This window comes from Plecotus auritus (assembly GCF_963455305.1).
Source record: "Plecotus auritus genome assembly, chromosome: 7".
Lineage (NCBI taxonomy): Eukaryota > Metazoa > Chordata > Mammalia > Chiroptera > Vespertilionidae > Plecotus > Plecotus auritus.
This window is the reverse complement of record NC_137774.1, coordinates 122,058,074-122,075,906: the sequence shown is the minus strand read 5'-3', so window position 1 is coordinate 122,075,906 and position 17,833 is coordinate 122,058,074. Positions and strand designations below refer to the sequence as shown.

The window sequence follows — 17,833 nt, the reverse complement described above, 5'->3', positions numbered from 1 at the left end:
CTTTGCTGCCATCTTGGTTGTCACTCTTCTCTACTTCATTTTTACAGCTTATGTATTAGAAAGACTTATTAAAAATATATTATTGATTTCAGGGAGAGGAAGAGAGAGAGAGGGAGAGGGAGAGAGGAGAGAGGGGAGAGAGAGAGAGAGAGGATCAATGATGAGAGAGTCATTGATCAGCTGCCTCCTGCACACCCCACACTGGGGACAGCCTGCAACCCATGTATGTGTCCTGACCGGGAATCAAACCATGACCTCCTGGTTCATGGGTTGATGCTCAACCACTGAGCCACACCAGCCGAACGTATTAGAAAGATTTTTAAACAGCAAGATAAAGCACACTTAATATAAATAAGTAAGGTTTGTATGTCTTGCTATAGGAATTTAATAATTTTTATTATAGAAGTGATAATATAAACAACATTCATACTTTTAAAACTATGATCTCTAAACATCTCTAAGGTAATGATATAATTTAATAATAAATACTGATAGAAATTCATATATTTTATTTTAATAATAGATTTCTCATCTTAATGTTAGGTCTTCAAACATGAACTAGCCTACTTATTGACTGGAATTCTTGGAGCAGCAATAGATTATTGGATCTTCCTTGGTCTTAAAATGGGTAGAAATGTGATACGCCACATGTCTGATGACTTAGGAAGTTATGTTTCCCTTTTGTGTGATGGTAAGTTTGTCTATGTTTTTTTCTTAGAACCATTGTGGAAATTAGTTTTGAGTTTCCTTTTGACAGTCTGTAATCTTCAACATATCTTCATGTGAAGCTTTCCTTAAAATATTTATACACTAACACACATATACATATACATATACATATACATATACATATACATATACATATACATATACATATAGGTAGACAATATAAAGAGGAAAGTAACAATTACCCATAATGAATGCTCCCACACAAATAACTGCTGTTGAGCTTTTAATATATATCTTTCTAGTATTTCCAAGCATTTTTACTAGTGCATAGTTGAGTTCATACTGTATATGTAATTTTATTATTCTCCTCCAAATGTTTCAGGAGCCTTCCCCAACACATATCATTTTTCAGTTTATTCTCTTCATTAGAAAGAAATATTGCTTGTCTATGTATGGTGCTTTTGCATCTCACATTGTAGGAACTCTTCAGTACCTTTAAACTTTGGATTCTTCAAGTTGAGGAGAAAACATGTGCATCTCTAACCTTATCTATGCCATATGAACAGTTCCTCTGTCTCTTCTTGAATGAATACTTAATAGTATTAAAAAATGAAATAAATTGAATCAGAATAAGTTACGTTTTAAAGTAACTTGTATTAACTTTGGTTATATCACTAGTTAAAACATTTTTCTATGTATCTATTGCTGTATAATTTTTCAATTTCATGCATCAGGCCTCTAGTTATAACATAAAAAGCTGCTACTATCTGTTGCCCCACTGAGTATGGTAATCTAACAGATGAGCATGGATGAAGTAAATAGAAATAATAAATTTGTAAATATATTTCTTAATCTTTCTTTTCTTCCCATTATCTACTTTAAGGGTTTCTCTCACATGTGTGGGGGGAGAATATTATTTTAGCAGTGTGATGACAAAACTCATTTTTAGTGCTCACCTTATAAAAGATTTCTCCCTAACTTTTTTGGATTTCCAGAATAAGGGAGGCTTCCATATAAAGCCTTATGTATATTCCTAAACTAAAAAGCCAGTTTAGGGAGCTATGAATCCTTTTCTTCCTGTCTATCTGTCTTTCTATCTTTATTTTTTGTAATCCTAAATTCCTAAAATGAACATTTTAAACCAAGTGAGCTTTTTCTCGTCCTCAAATATAAAAGATGATTTTTATACACTTAAAAATATTTTAGACTGCCAAGTAAAATATTCTGTTTTGTTATATGTGTTTTAATGTGTCTTGGTTTTATATAAAAGAAAAAGTTCTTGGATATGTTGTCAATCATTTTAATACTTTGTAAAGAGAATCTAGAATAAGAATCCAGGTTATAACTGGGCTCAGGATTTATTCGATAATGCCCTCTGCAAAGTGAGGTCTCTTCTTATACTACTGAGGTTAGAAGATTTTTATCTAAAGCATTTTCTCCTTTTTTTCTTTCTTTTTCATTGAGATGAGGGGTGATTTCTGTTCCTTTTGTGGAGTAGCTGTCCTTTGTTGCATGACTTTTTAACATTTCATGGCTCAAATTCAATCTTCCTTCAGAACCCTTTCTTATTTCTTTCCCACCATTCCTACTAGGTATTTTTTCCTTTTTTTTTTTTTTTTTTCTTTTTCCCATTTTAGATACAGCAGGATTCTGGCATTGTTTGCTAGCACGATACATAAACATTCAGTTAAAGGGATTCCCTGTTTTAAGTCCATAGTGGAAACCTTTTTGATTTTGGCAACTCAGGACAGGATTAGCAGTGGCTTTAGAGACCATCAATATAGTTATATGTGTTGTTTCCAGTATCTAGGGAAATATAGTTTAGCCAAAAGCTAAATAATGAATCTTTATATTATCAGGGTTCTACTATTAATGGGTTACATTAGCTTTAATGCTTTCTTTATTCATATTCTGAATTTCTCTTCACTTTAAAGGAAGATGATGTTACCCACTGTTATTCCCAATTTTCACATGACAAGTTTAAACCCAACAAGTTTGAGCCTGTAGCTGATTTAAGCTAAAATTAGACTTTAACATTGCCATTGCTAACATGAAAATTAAAGTGTTTATTCTAGAGCTGGTAGAATAATACACTTGTCCCAAAAAGTGAACAAGATGTTCTAATAATGTCCTTTTTTGTCAATATTTTGATATTTTGTTGAACCACTTCTTTTTCTGTGAGAATATTCCCTCTTTTAAAAATTATTCCTTTGTATTATTCTTCAGCTCAGTTACTATTTTTTGCTTTTCCTAAGTCATTTGTAAAGATGTTATAATTTGGCTGCTCTATAACTTCTAGTTGAAGATATTGGTCCATCTTTCTCATTTATGGCATACTGGATGTTTTAGTTTTCCCTAGTCCAAAAGTAAAGAATTTATATTATGAAGTTACTCAGATTCAGATCTATTTAATTAATTTTAGTTTAATAAAACTGTGGTTAGTTGTTAATTGTTTTATGGAAAATTAAAGCAGAAGATATTTTAGTAGATAAGTGCCCATCAATCCCGCATAGAGGCCATTATTTCTAAACACTTTGAACAGAGTTTCCTTCTATTCTTTCTATATATTATGATCAAGTGATCAGAATTTTCTTTTTTATGCCTACTTGAAAATCCTGATGTATTGGCTTAAACTAAGGATTTGCAAGCTGTGTTTTGTAAAGTACCAGATAGTAAATAGTTTTGGCTTTACAGACTCTCCAGCAGGGATGGGGAACCTTTTTTCTGCCAAGTCCATTTGGATATTTATAACATCATTCTTGGGTCATACAAAATTATGAACTTAAAAATTAGCTGCTATATTTGGTTAAACATTTAATTAACTCACCCCTAATGCCTTGGCAGGGCCAGACCAAATGATTTGTAACCCGTGGGCTGGATGTTCCCCACCTATGCTCTACAGTTTCTGTCCCAGCTACTCATTTCTGCAGTTACAGTAAGAAGCAGTGATACACAATACATAAATGAACATGGTTGTGTTCCAGTAAAACTTTATTCATAATAATAGGCAACAAGACATAGTTTGCATATCTCTAATTTAAGCTTATTTCTTCTCTTCAGTGGGAAGAAAATGTTATCAAAATCTATATTTTTCACATCTTTAGATAACTTTAATAAAGCTTTCTTTGCCTTTGTTAGGCTACATCATCATCATCTTTTGCTTACAAGTAGTTTTTCCAAACCTTCTTTTTAAAATCTATTCTAATCCTTCTTCATACTTCAAACCACTTTTGCAAATTAAATTTTTATGATTTACTAATTGTCTCAGTCAAAATGTTTCTATTTCTTTCATTTATTTAATACTAGAGGCCCGATGCACAAAGATTCATGCAAGAATGGGCCTTCCTTCCCCTGGCTACTGGCACCGCCTTTTTTTTTTTTTTTTTTTTTTTTTTCCCGGAGCTGCTTTTTTGCTCCGGCCCAGAGCCGCCTTTCTGCCTTCCCACACTGCCCAGAGGCCTGGAGCAGCTGGAGCGGTGCTGAATGCCTACGTCGTTGCCATAGCAATGACGCAAGCATCCTGCCCCACCCCCAGCAGCTCAGCACCTGCATATGCAAATTAACCCACCATCTTTGTTGGGTTAATTTGTATACTCACTCCTGATTGGCTGATGGGCGTCGCGAAGGTACAGTCAATTTGCATCTTACTCTTTTTATTAGTGTAGATATTTTTATTGGCCCTCTAGCAGTCATTGATCTAAACACTTCAAATGCAGTGGAAGAATGAAACAAAACATGGTCCTTGCTTTTCAAGCTGCTGACCCTTTGCTGGAACTTAGAGCGAGTGTTTGTGAACAAGTGTGCTCAGGAAGCCTGTGTCTACAGCAGCCCTCCATCTCACCCAGATGGAGTGCTATTGATTTTCACAGCTAGATGTGTTGGATATTCTTCCTCCAGGCCCTGGTGCTCCAGGCTGGGGAGTCCCATGTGGGGCTGGTATCCCTCATTTCACTGCCACAGTAAACCCAATTCTTAACTGCTGCACATGGGTGTAGGACCAGCCGCTTTGGATCTCCCCTACTCCTGTCTGTCTCCATGTGACGACTTTGTATTTCCTTAGCTATAGGTCTTCTCTTCAGCTAGTCTTCAAGTGATTTTCAGGGATCTATAATTTAGCTGTAATTTTGACATGATGGTGGAAGAAAGCAAGTACAACAACATTCACTTACTCCACCATCTTGGCTGGAACATCAAAACTATCTGGCCATTCTGTCTAATTTTTAAAATGTATTTTAACCTATTATGTTTATTTTGCTAATTTTATTGACTTTTTTCTAATTCTATATTTTTCTAGTGTTTGTAGTTTTATCTGCCTTATTGTATAATATCACAACTTTTTATTCTTTATTGATTAAGGTATTACATATGTGTCCTTTGCCCTCCCCCGACCCCCCCCCACTCATGACCTCACCCCCCTGGTGTCTGTGTCCATTGGTTAGGCTTATATGCATGCATACAAGTCTTTTGGTTGATCTCTCCCCTTTACCCCCACCCTCCCCTACCTTCCCTCTGAGGTTTGACGGTCTGATCTATGCTTCTCTGTCTCTGGTTCTGTTTTTGTTCATCAGTTTACGTTGTTCATTATATTCCACAACTTTTTTATTTTGTTTGTTTTTGCTTAATTTTAGCTCTTTGGTGTCCTATTGATTGGTCTTTCTAATTCTTTATCATTCCACTGTATTATCCATTCTCCTATAAAGAGAGTATTAGTAGAGAACTTATCATATTAAATAAATTTCATGGGAAATAGTCACTCTAGTTCTTTATCACTTTGAGTCATGTGTATTTCCATGTTATTGGAGAATTTTGAAAAGAAGAGACTTGAGATTCTTGGTGTTTTTGTTTTGTCATTTAAAATTTATATTTTTCTTCCCACTTACCATAGTAGAGTGGGTACAAACTTTTATGAAATCCTTATACATTCTCTTGTGTTACATTTTTTCGTTTTTCCTCCTTCTCTGCAGTGTCAGGATTCATGGGTTTTGTTAGGGGGAGGGGTATAATTTATTTCTTCCTATAAGCTCAAGATTGATCACTGCAAATTAAATACACTTGTACCCATGTGAAAAACAAGTACTGGTTTTCCAAAGGTGCAACCCTGTTGTGGGAAGAGATCTTGAACAGTAATTGGGAAGTATAGTAATAAATCCCATGTCTATCTATTCATATATAATCAGTCTATTCAGATGTACATACATAATTTCAAGACTTATTTAAAATAATAAAAAGTAATGATTGTTTCAAATGTGAGAACATTACCATAAAACAATTTCTCATCAAAGGCAAGGAATAGGAATATTATCTATTTTTCATGGTTTAAAATTGTGTGGGTGAATTTTACTGGTGTAGAAGTCATTTGCATGAATAAAATCTATGAAGGAGATAGATAGTCTATAGAAAGAAATTTTATCGGGTGTAGCAATAACTATTTACTTCTCTTGTTTTCTACAGACTTCTCTTCACAGGAATTAGAGATTTTCATTTGTTCCTTTTCCTCCTCTTGGCTTCAAATGTTTGTTGCAGAGGCAGTTTTTAAAAAGTTGTGTTTACAGAGTTCCATCACTATTTCTTCTGAACCACTCTCTCTTCAGAAAATGGTAAGCACCACTTTTAATTTCCAAGAAGTGAGTCCATAAATTCAATATTAAAATATTCTTAGTTGTTTCTAATAATTATAGCATATTAATCATAAATCTTTCAAACTATATATGAGTATGTATTTTTCTACCTCAATAGTTGAGTAATTAGTGAATAGAGAGTTTAATTACTTGAGAGTAATTAAGGATTGATAGCAAAAAATAAAATAAAAATACAAGAATCTTGGTGTCCTAATCATTTGCCATAGCATATAAGATGGTTATTTTGGAAAGACCTACTGTCACTTGTGACAGCATGGATAGACCTTAAAAATATTATGCTAAGCGAAGTAAGTCAGCCAGAAAAAGCTAAGAACCATATGATTTCACTCATATGTGGGATATAAAACTGAAACTCATAGACACAGACAACAGTATGGTGATTGTGAGGAGGTAGTAAAGAGTAAAGGGTGAGGGGGTAGTAAAGAGTAAAGGGGGCCACATATATAGTGACAGAAGTTGATTACACTTTAGGTGGTGGGGGCACTATGGAATATACAGATCATATCATAGAAATGTACACTTAAAACCTATATAATCTTATTAACTAATATCACCCCAAATGAGTTGAATAAAAAAAGAAAGACCTAGACCCGAAAAATACTCTATGTAGTATTTAATAGTATTTAAATTACAAATGGTTTCCAAGGTTCCTGTTTATTCTATATACTAGAGGCCCAGTGCATGAAATTCGTGCATGGGGAGGGGGGTTGTCCCTCAGCCCAGCCTGCACCCTCTCCAATCTGGCACCCCTTGAGGGATGTCTGACTGCCCGGTGGGATCAGGCCTAAACGGGCAGTCCGACATCCCTCTCACAATCCAGGACTGTTGGCTCCCAACTGCTCCCCTGCCTGCCTTCCTGATTGCCACTAACCGCTTCTGCCTGCCAGCCTGATTAACCCCTAACCACTCCCCTGCCAGCCTGATTGATGCCTAACTGCTCCCCTGCCAGCCTGTTTGCCCCTAACTGCCCTTCCCTGCTGGCCTGGTCGCCCCTAACTTCCCTCCCCTGCAGGCCTGGTCATCCCTAACTGCCCTCCCCTGCAGGCCTGGTCCCCCCCAACTGCTCTCCCCTGCATGCCTGGTCCCTCCCAACTACCCTCCCCTGCTGGCCTGATCGCCCACAACTGCCCTTCCTTGCAGGCCTGGTCCCTCCCAACTGTCCCCCTGCTGGCCATCTTTTGGTGGCCATCTGTGTCCACCTGGGGACAGGATCTTTGACCACATCGGGGCAGCCATCTTGTGTGTTGGAGTGATGGTCAATCTGCATATTACTCTTTTATTAGATAGGATAGAGGCCTGGTGCACGGGTCGGGGCCAGCTGGTTTGCCCTGAAGGGTGTCCCAGATCAGGGTGGGGGTTCCCTTGGGGCGTGAGGCGGCCTGGGCGAGGGGCCTGTGGTGGTTTGCAGGCCGGCCACGCCCCCTGGCGACCCAAGCGGAGGCCCTGGTATCTGGGGTTTATTTATCTTCTACAATTGAAACTTTGTAGCCTGGAGCGGAGCCAAGCCTTCTGCTTGCTCTGAGGCGGCAGCCATTTCTGTTGGGATTTATGTATCTTGATAATTAAAACTTTGTAGCCTTAAGCGAGGCCTGGGCCGGCCAGGGCTGCAGAAGCTTGGCTTTCTCCATTGCCGTGGGCAACCCTAGCCTCCTGCTCTTTCCAGCTCTGTGGCTGCCACCATTTCTGTTTGGATTTATGTATCTTCTATCATTGAAACCTTGTAGCCTTGAGTGGAGGCCTAGGCCGGCAAGGGCAGGCAGAAAGCTTGGCTTCCTCCATTGCCGGGAAACCCAAGCCTCCCTCCTGCTCTCTGTAGCTGTAGCCATCTTGGTTGGTTTTATTTGCATATTTGCTCCTAATTGGCTTGTGGGCGTGGCTTGTGGGCATGGCTTGTGGGTGTAGTGGAGGTACGATCAATTTGCGTATTACTCTTTTATTAAATAGGATACACACACGTAAGCTACATTTGATCCAAGTTTTTTCAGTTTTATCTTGGCTTTTTTCTTTTAGACATTGATTTTATAAAGAGAGGAAGGGATAGGGAGAGAGAGAGGAACATCAGTGAAATATCAGTAGGCTACCTCTTGCACACCCCCTACTGGGGTTTGAACCCACAACTCTGCCTGGGAATCGAATCAGAGATCTCGGTGCACACAGGACAACGCTCAACCAACTGAGCTACACCAGCCAAAGCCTCATTAATATCTCCAGCAGTTTCTTCAACAAATGAGAAACATTGTTTTTGATTGGTCAGATTGGGCAAATCTGTTTTGCAACAATCCTTGTCTTTAACAACTTTTGCACTCTTTATTCTGTTTATTCCAGACTTGTTTTCTGTTGAAGGAAGGCATTACTAAAATGGAAGTGACAAAATACCAGTTGTACATAAACCATAAATATTTAAAATATGCAAATGAATTATAACAAGTTGGGAATAAGACTAATCAAAAGAACTTTTCTAAATGAGCATCACAATTGAATTTGAAAAAATAATTATTTTTAAGAAGGCATTTTTTTTATGTACGTCATATGTGGATCTCGTAGCTTTCTTAATATTTTAGCATGTTCAAATGAGATTGGGTGATAACCATAGTGATGAAGACAAGAAAATATAAACAAAATTACATGGTGAAATGAATCAAGTAATTTTTACTGCTTCCCAGGTCTTTGTGGTGGAGAAACTAATATATTATTCTTTTTCAACAGTTATATTCGTATTTGCCAGCTGTGGGGAAAACTGGTGTGCATGGTATTGGAAAGATGCAGATACTAAAGAAAAAAGAACAGCGGCCTTGTCTTGAATCTCAGAGGGCCTTACTAATGCTGAATGGTGCTAAACAAAAACAAGTTGAAGGGCTACCAGAGTTACGGTATGTAATGCTTATATACCAAATATGCTTTGTTTTAGAGACAGCTCTTTTCTGAAACATTTCTTGAATTTTATGATTATCTGTGATATCTTCTGAATTATATTGATTAGCAGAAACTCAGTTTTATACCTATAAATGCACATGATCCAGAGTTTCCCTTTCTTTAATTCAGGGCACATACTTTCTTTCTATAAGATTCAGTGCTTTCCAAAAGAAATAAAACTATTCATCACATTATTGCTTCACACAATTTTTGTTCTGTGATTTAAATTACTACTCGCATATAATAAAGGTAGATTTCAGAATATATGGTCATGTGAGATACTTTGAATTGTTATAATAGCTACCTCCCAAATGAGAAACTTTTCTCTAGAAGTATGTTATATAAAACTCAGAAAACCAGAAATGTTTTTAGGAAGAAGAGAATAGGATCAGATATTAAACTAAGAATGGGGAGCAGAGGCCTGCATTTTAGTTTTTGCATTTTGCTTTATTCTTTCTGCCAAATATCATTTATTTGGTCTCTTTCTCTACATAATATTTCATATTCATAAACTTTTCAGTGGGCAGTTGTGGTACAAAGTTAATAAAATGAAAATTAATGTATTAAAATTTGTTTCTGTACAGTTGAAATAAATGTAAAAATAGAAAGCAGTAAAGATTTGAATGAATAAAAGGGTTTAAATTAAAAGAGGGCCAGATTTTTTAAAATACTCACCATCTAATGTATACTGCCATGCCTTGGTGAAAAAAAAAAAAAAAGCTTTTACATTTCTTAACTTTCTTTTCAGAGAACTGAACCTTGCTAAATGTTCCTCATCTTTAAAAAGGTGGAAAAAGAAGTCAGAAGGAGAATTGTCCTGTTCTAAGGAGAATTGCCCCTCTTTAGTAAAAAAGATGAATTTCCACAAGACTAATTTAAAAGGTATTTCAAATGTCTCAATTAATCTATGATAGGAACTTTTCATGGTTGTAATCAGTATTTGCAAGTTTTACACACTGGCCCTGATGAGTACCTGAACTTAACTGTTAGAGTAGGTCCAGGAAACATTTTTCTGAAAAGTATTATTTTTAATTCCCAGTATAATAGAGTATTCCTTCCCTTCTTTTCTCCCCCCGTCTCTCAAATACAAAACACAGTGTATATAGCTCACATTGAGGTTTTCCCAGACTTGCCCTCCTTACTTATTTATTCTACCTCAACCTGTGCTGCTTAGAGTCAGTGTCTTTTGATTTGAAAGTATAATTCAGTCTTCATCTCTCTCAGTCCTAGACATTTTGTGAACAAAGAATGAGGACTAGGCTATGTTACATAGCTGTGTTAAGCATATGGACTCTTTTCTTCCAGGCATTGAGCCCAGACTATGAAATGTGTTTGGCTTTTGGTTCTAACTATACTGGAACCTCAGTACTTAAAGGATGGAGTAACAAGAATAGTGTTGTAATCATTCACTCCAGCACCTCTTTTACTTAGGCATCTCCTAACTCACAAATATAAGTTACCTTTTACAAGTCTATTCCTGGTCAAAGTAAACTTCTGAGTCTCTTGTTTATGTGTAGTATTGTCTTTTTAATTCAAACATCATTATGACACCAGTGGAAACTGTAATAGGGAAGCTATTATATCCTTTCAACATGATATAAGTTCATAATTGCATATCAAAAAATCAAAATAACTGCTCATTTGGCTCAAAATGTAAAAAAATGTATTAAATGAATAAAGATATTAACTTCAAAACAGTGTCCTTTTTCTTTGTTTATTGTGTCAGAAAATAAAATGAATATGAATGACTAGGCTGAACAGCAGAAGGAACTGGGAGGGAGAAGAAAATTGAAAAGTAGTAGAAAAAAACTTTAAAAGCTTTTCAGTGCATGTAAAAGAATGTTTTGGTAGAAGTTACAGAGATAGTCTATAAAACAGAACACTGAAAATGTGCTTAGTACTTTCCAGCAAGAAAAAATTTGATTCAGTATTTCATTTGTTTTTTAAGTACTTTTAAGTTTTTCTTTTATTCCCCTTACTTCAAATGATCACTTATATCTTACTAATCTTGGTTATAGCAGAGATAGATGTAGACTATTTTAGCCAGCAGGCACTAATTGCTTTCCTCCTAGAAAAAAACTTTGCCATTCGATTTGTCACTCTTGTTCAGCTTTAAATGGTACTAGGAATTTTTTTTTTCGTGTGTGTGTGTGTGTGTGTGTGTGTGTGTGTGTGTGTTTATATTAAGATTCCCCCATTTCTCCTCTGTGCTGCTGTAGCCAAGCCAGACAGCCTATTGAGAAGCAGCAAACCATCTAATGGATTTGAAGTTCTTGAGTGTGTAGAGGCACTCGTGCTTAGCCAGAAACATTCATTTGAATTAAGCTATAAATGCTGTATTAAAAAAAGCCATACATTTAACATAGGTTCATGAATAAATTTAAGAGAGGGCAATTGCACTCTAAACTTTTATTGCTACAAAACCCAGTATTTTTGGTGTTCTCTGATCATTTGGGGTTTTATAGCAGGATTGAAGCTTTAAACCTTGAACTAGGGGGAGACAATGCCTGTGTTAAATCTTTTGCAGTAGAATTTCATTGCTGAATTGCTGATAGAACAGAAGCTCTGTGGACTGGTGGGGCTCCCTCCCCTCTTTATTTAATGCGAGATGTTTAAACCAGTGAAAAGGAATACTCAATAAATTATGTTATGGGGCCAGATCTCCTAGTTCATGCCCTTTGATTATTTTCTTTAGTTGCTATCTTGTCTTCTCTGGAATAATCTATTAATATTTTATGGCAGGAGAAACAGCCCTACATAGAGCTTGCATAAATAACCAGGTGGAGAAATTGATTCTTCTTCTCTCTGTGCCAGGAATAGACATTAATGTTAAAGGTAAGTTCTAAACCTTTGTGGTCTAATCCAATATCTTTATATTTGTGATATTAAATAATTAAATGTCAATGTTAAGAAAAATCATTTAAGTATATTTCCTAACATATCTTTAAAATATTACTATTAGCAAAACCAAGAAATTAATATAAATTGATTTATAGCTAGTAGTGCAGAAACATTTTTTGATGTCCATATTTTGATCAGATCCCAACATCAATGTTCTAAAATTGTTTTAATATATTTAAATTTATTTTTCTTACAGTTATAAATATGATTGCATCCTAGGCATTTTTATCAGAGCATTCTATTTGTATATGAAACACCTAGAAAGTCACACTGATAAGAGAGGTAGAGTATCATTACTTCACTACCTAAAGTCCTACTTTTGCTGTTTTAAAACTTGTCATGATTTTTAATGTAGACAATGCTGGCTGGACGCCTTTGCATGAAGCCTGTAACTATGGCAACACAGTGTGTGTCCAGGAAATTTTGCAACGTTGTCCAGAGGTAGATCTGCTCACTCAAGTGGACGGGGTGACTCCTTTGCATGATGCACTGTCAAACGGACATGTAGAAATTGGCAAGCTGCTGCTCCAGCATGGGGGTGAGTGCATTTATGCTAAATGGGTTTTGATAAATTATCCAGTTTTTTTATGAATCTCTCAGAGGTTGATAGCATTTTATAAATTTAAGATCTGTAAGGAAAGATGCTTTATTTTATATTAATGAAAACGTAAAGATAAAAAGTCTCCTAGAATCTGAGCACATTTTATTAAGAAGGAATTAAAAGCCTTTTCATAATATGTATTTATTTATTGTAGAATTAAGCCTGTTTAAGTTGTGTATGAAAATGTATTTTTAATTGAGTGTGTGTGTCTTAAATTAATCCTCATACTTAAAGTGTGTAATGTCTTTGTGAAACAGCCATTTCTGAAATCTTATTAATAAATGGATATAAATGTTCAACTGTGATTACTTGGATTTTTCATTCTTGTTTCATTTCCTATATATAACTGCTAACTCAGTCTTTTTTAATGAGTCATTTCTTTACAGACTATTAAAAAAAAGTATCATAGAATATTTTCATTCACATTTTGCAGTCAATTAAGTTAAAGTAGAAGGATTTTTAAAGGTAATAAATGTTGTGCAGGGATTTGGTAATGGAGGCAACTTGAGCTTATATTCACCTTCTGCTTTTTCTGCTGATATTTTATCTTTGCTTTCATTACCCCACCCCTGTTCAATGACATTCTTCTTATATATGAACTTAATATAAATTTTACACCAAAATATTCAAAGCTGATTTGCATTTTAAAAGAAAAACAAAGGAAAACTGATAACTAGCTTACAATGCAAAAGTAAAGATTTATATAAATGTACTGGGATTTTTTATACCAATTTTAACTTGAAATTTAAAATTCCTTTCTCTCATAATTAAAGCTATTTGATTCTGCATGAAAATAAAAAGCATATTTTCTTTTGATGACTTTTTACAATATATCTCTCTCTAAGAAAGGCTGTATAGCTTGGCAGCTTTAAGATACTTGGTTATTTATAGTCTTCTTCTGCCCCCTAAAGGCCTTCATGTGTGTGTTAAACTGACACCATTTTATAATGTATTTTTCAGTACATTTTTTAGTACTATATGTTTATTGAAACGTAACGTTTTATTTTCTAAGTGTTTTATTTTTCTATTCAACCATGTATCTGACATCCCAAGCCAATATTTGGCCTTGCTTCAAATATTCTAAGTGATTAAACAGCCATTATTATATTAAGTCCAACTCTTCAGAAGAGCATTATACCAACTAATGTGAATTTTTCTAGGGTCCTTGGTTAAAATGAGTCCCTTGTCCTAAGAGGAAATCTACTTGTACTTGCATTTATCAAGGTCCTTTGTCAATCATACAGACTTACCTTCGCTTTAGTTATATTCTAAGTTTGGACTTGTCAAATGCTTTGATACCATCATTTTAATAATTATATTACTTTTTCATTGTGAGTCACTCAGTCTTGAGAGCAATAACTTTTAAGAGTTTATTTGTGTCTCTAAAACCTTTACTTTTGGTATCTCGTGTGTCTGCAATGTTTTGGTAATTTTTAAAAATATGTTTTTATTGATTTCACAGGGAGGGAGAGAAAGATAGAAACATCAATGATTAAATTGATCAACTGCCTCCTACACGCCCCCTACTGGGGATCGAGCTTAAAAACCCAGGCTTGTGCCCTGACCAAGAATCCAGCCAGGAACTCCTGGTTCATAGGTTGATGCTCAACCACTGAGCCACACTGGCCAGGCAATGTAATTTCTTTTAACAGGAGTAATTGGTAGCACTTCTTTTGAAATATCAACATAATGAAAAGAAACCTAATACTGATTTAGAATTCTCTTTTTCATAAATTACACATGAATCATATCATCAGTGGTTGCTCTTATATATTAAATATATTTTATATAGACCCCCACATATGTCTGATCACATCATTAAGAGTTTTAGTAGGTATAAACTATGCTCTTTCTGTGGCAATATGATCTATATTATATAGTAGAACCTTCTCATTGTCTGCTAGTACTAAAAACTTTCTATTTTATGGCAAAGTGTATAAATAATTATAGGAGTTGACTGACATATATACAAATATTTCTTTACTATGTGACCAAATACTGAGTTATTGTTTTACTCCTCCATCATCCTTTACCAACTAGAGGACACACTCTATTGTCAGTGATTTCTAAGTAGATGGTTATATGGGTTTAGCTAGAATAGATGGATGAAATCTGAGTTTGATCCAGAAGAGTTAACACTTTATTTTTTTTAAATCAGTTACCTATACTAAAAATTGAACATGAATAATGGTAAATGAAAGATTCTGTGTTTGTGCAGCCTTTGCACTGCTACAATCACCTGTCATCAATGGAAGGGGCACTGCTTTTCCCTTTGATTTATGAGATACTTTAAGACCCTTACACAGAATTTAAGATGAATATTTTAGTTAATGTATTCTAGGAACGTTGAAATTTTTATTTCAAGATGACAATTTATGAAGTTTCATAAAAGTTTTTTTTTTTAATTTATAATCATATATTACTTGGGCAATTCTCATTAGGCAATGGACTAGAATTTTGGTTTCTCTAAATGTACCTTTAGTCAGTCAATGTGTATAGCCAGTTAATGTCAACATAAATTAGTACAAAATATGATTGTAAACAGAGTCCTGGGTGCTTTAGATAAAATGAGAGAGAAAACAGCTGTTAAGCTGCCCCAAATAAAAATGGTTTAACATTTTGCATTCTTTTCATAGGCCCAGTGCTCTTACAGCAAAGGAACTCTAAGGGGGAACTGCCCTTGGATTATGTTTTATCATCTCAAGTCAAGGAAGAACTCTTTGCTATCACAAAAATAGAAGATACAGTGGAGAACTTTCATGCACAAACAGAGAAACATTTTTACCACCAGCAACTTGAATTCGGCTCATTTTTACTTAGTAGGATGTTGCTAAATTTTTGTTCAATTTTTGATTTATCTTCAGAGTTCCTCTTAGCTTTCAAAGGGTTAACTCATCTAAATGAAATGCTTATGGCTTGTAAGAATTATAAGGAAACCACCAGTGCTCATACTGACTGGTTGTTGGATCTTTATGGTAGAAATGTAAAGACTTTGCTGAAACTCCCAAATATTCTTAAGGAACTCCCTGAGAATTTAAAAGTCTGTCCTGGAGTACATACTGAGGCCTTACTTGTGACATTGGAAATGATGTGTCGGTCAGTCACAGAGTTTTCATGATGATGCCAAAAAATATGAGTCAACTTTCTAAACCTGCTCAGCTTGCTTTGTCATTTATGTGCTCATTAACATACTTTTATTTGATTTGCTTTATTGACAGAATTTGCAGCCTTGATGAATTTTAAAAGCACTTTAACAACTTGTACAAAACTATAGTTTAAGCTTTTCTGTCTTTTTCCAGTATGGAATTTGACTCAAAAGTAAAAAAAAAAAAATAGTTTTGCTTGATATACACTGCTTTCTTTCATCTTTATGATTATTTTTGTTCCAAAAGTGATATTATTTATCTATTTATATTGTATATGTAAATATTTTTTAATTTAAATATTTTTTTCCCAATCAAACTGTAATGTTCTCTATTCTAGGTATTCCAGGTCTTAGAATCATGGCAAGGATATTCATGCAAATGTTCACCTATACATGTAGTTCCCTGTTTCTTCTCTGTAGACTCTTGGACTAAAATATCTATTTTAGTTTTGTGTGTTTCTAAAATAAACATTGCTAAAATTACAATAATTCTTATGGTTTTTAAGTGCATGGATGTGCAGAATTTAACAAGATGATCCCTTGATCTATTTTATTATATCAGTTCACATAAAAGTGTGTTTCCACTCTGTGTAACCAATACTCTATAAGTGAAAACAGTCTCTTTAATAAGTTTTATTAAATATTAAGATTATAAGTGAAAACTAAGTAATAAATTTCAGATTATCTAAAATCTTAATGTACAGTATGAATTTACAGAGCAATAACATTTCAATTTGCATTTTTTTCATAATAGCTATTGTAAAACTAAAAGAAAGGGTGTAAGATAATAGCCACTTTTGAAATTGGAGTTGCTTCACTAGTGGGAATAAGTTACATTGTGATACAGCTGGAAAAGAAACATTAAAACTTACATTTAGCTTTTATGTAACTATATTGATGATCTCCCAGCAATTAATCTGCTAAAGAAACACACTTCAGTTTTATCTTAGAAATAGATCTTTTAACAAAATACAAATGCTGAGTGTTTTATTATTGAGTTTATAATCTAAATTGAGAACTATATTAGTATATCAGCTCTGATTAAAATCAAAGTTTTTTTCTCTTTTTAAATCAGTAATTTTTACATATACTGTAAATACATTAGTTCTAGTTAGCCTTCAAATATGACATCATACAATTTTTTTTATAAATTTTTATTGATTTCAGAGAGGAAAGGAGAGGGAGAGATAGAAACATCAATAATGAGAGAGAATCATTGATCGGCTGACTCCTGCGTTCCCCCTACTGGAGATCGAGCCAGCAACCCAAGCATGTGCCCTTGACCGGAATTGAACCTGGGACCCTTCAGTCCGCAGGCCAATGCTCTATCCACTGAGCCAAACCAGCTAGGGCACAAATTCTTTTTAATCTTTACTTAATCTGCCAAAGTCCCAGTGATGAGAGGACCTTAAGGAACATTAAAATGTTCATAGATTCACCAGATAATAAATAACATTTTTATTCCAAAGAGTAACCACTTTATAGTTGAGGGGATCCAGAATAACATTTGCTTTGTAAATAATATAAACTTAAAACTATAGACTTTGACATCAGACTTAGTTTCAAATCCTTGTCTAATTTCTTATTACTGGTAACTAAATTGCAAGGCAAATTCCTTTCTGAGCTTTAGTTTCCTTACCTATCAAATGGAGATTACACCAGGTATCTTTGTTGTGAAGAATTGTTAGTGCTAATACCTGATATGGCACTAATAAAAGTTACTTTCTTTCTAGTTCTCACCTTCTTTTTTTAGTTGTCATGAATCATTTAAGTGAAAAGGTAGGGTTTTGCACTGCTAAGAAAAAGTTTTTTAAATTTAATGTTCCGAAGAAACACTCATTTATTTGCAATTGGTATATTTGAATTCCTAATTGCCAACGTCTATAAGCCATGATGACATGAAGTATTAAACACTCAAAGCCATTGAGGTCTCTATCTTTAAGAAGGTGTTGCAGCTTTGCACTT

The 17,833-nt window shown here is 34.7% G+C and overlaps 1 protein-coding gene across 3 annotated transcripts in view; it reads left to right on the top strand.

The window, feature by feature from the left end:
- SLF1 (SMC5-SMC6 complex localization factor 1) overlaps positions 1-16,352 on the top strand; it is a 72,385-nt gene extending 56,033 nt beyond the window's left edge. For all 3 annotated transcript variants that reach the window (XM_080678351.1, XM_080678352.1, XM_080678350.1), the window contains 7 exons: positions 544-691; positions 6,121-6,266; positions 9,015-9,178; positions 9,970-10,103; positions 11,964-12,056; positions 12,478-12,660; positions 15,360-16,352. In XM_080678351.1, the coding sequence (XP_080534477.1) occupies positions 544-691; positions 6,121-6,266; positions 9,015-9,178; positions 9,970-10,103; positions 11,964-12,056; positions 12,478-12,660; positions 15,360-15,841 (1,350 nt within the window). In that variant the 3' untranslated portion in view covers positions 15,842-16,352. The remainder of the gene's footprint in view (positions 1-543; positions 692-6,120; positions 6,267-9,014; positions 9,179-9,969; positions 10,104-11,963; positions 12,057-12,477; positions 12,661-15,359) is intronic.
- Positions 16,353-17,833: the final 1,481 nt, after the last annotated feature.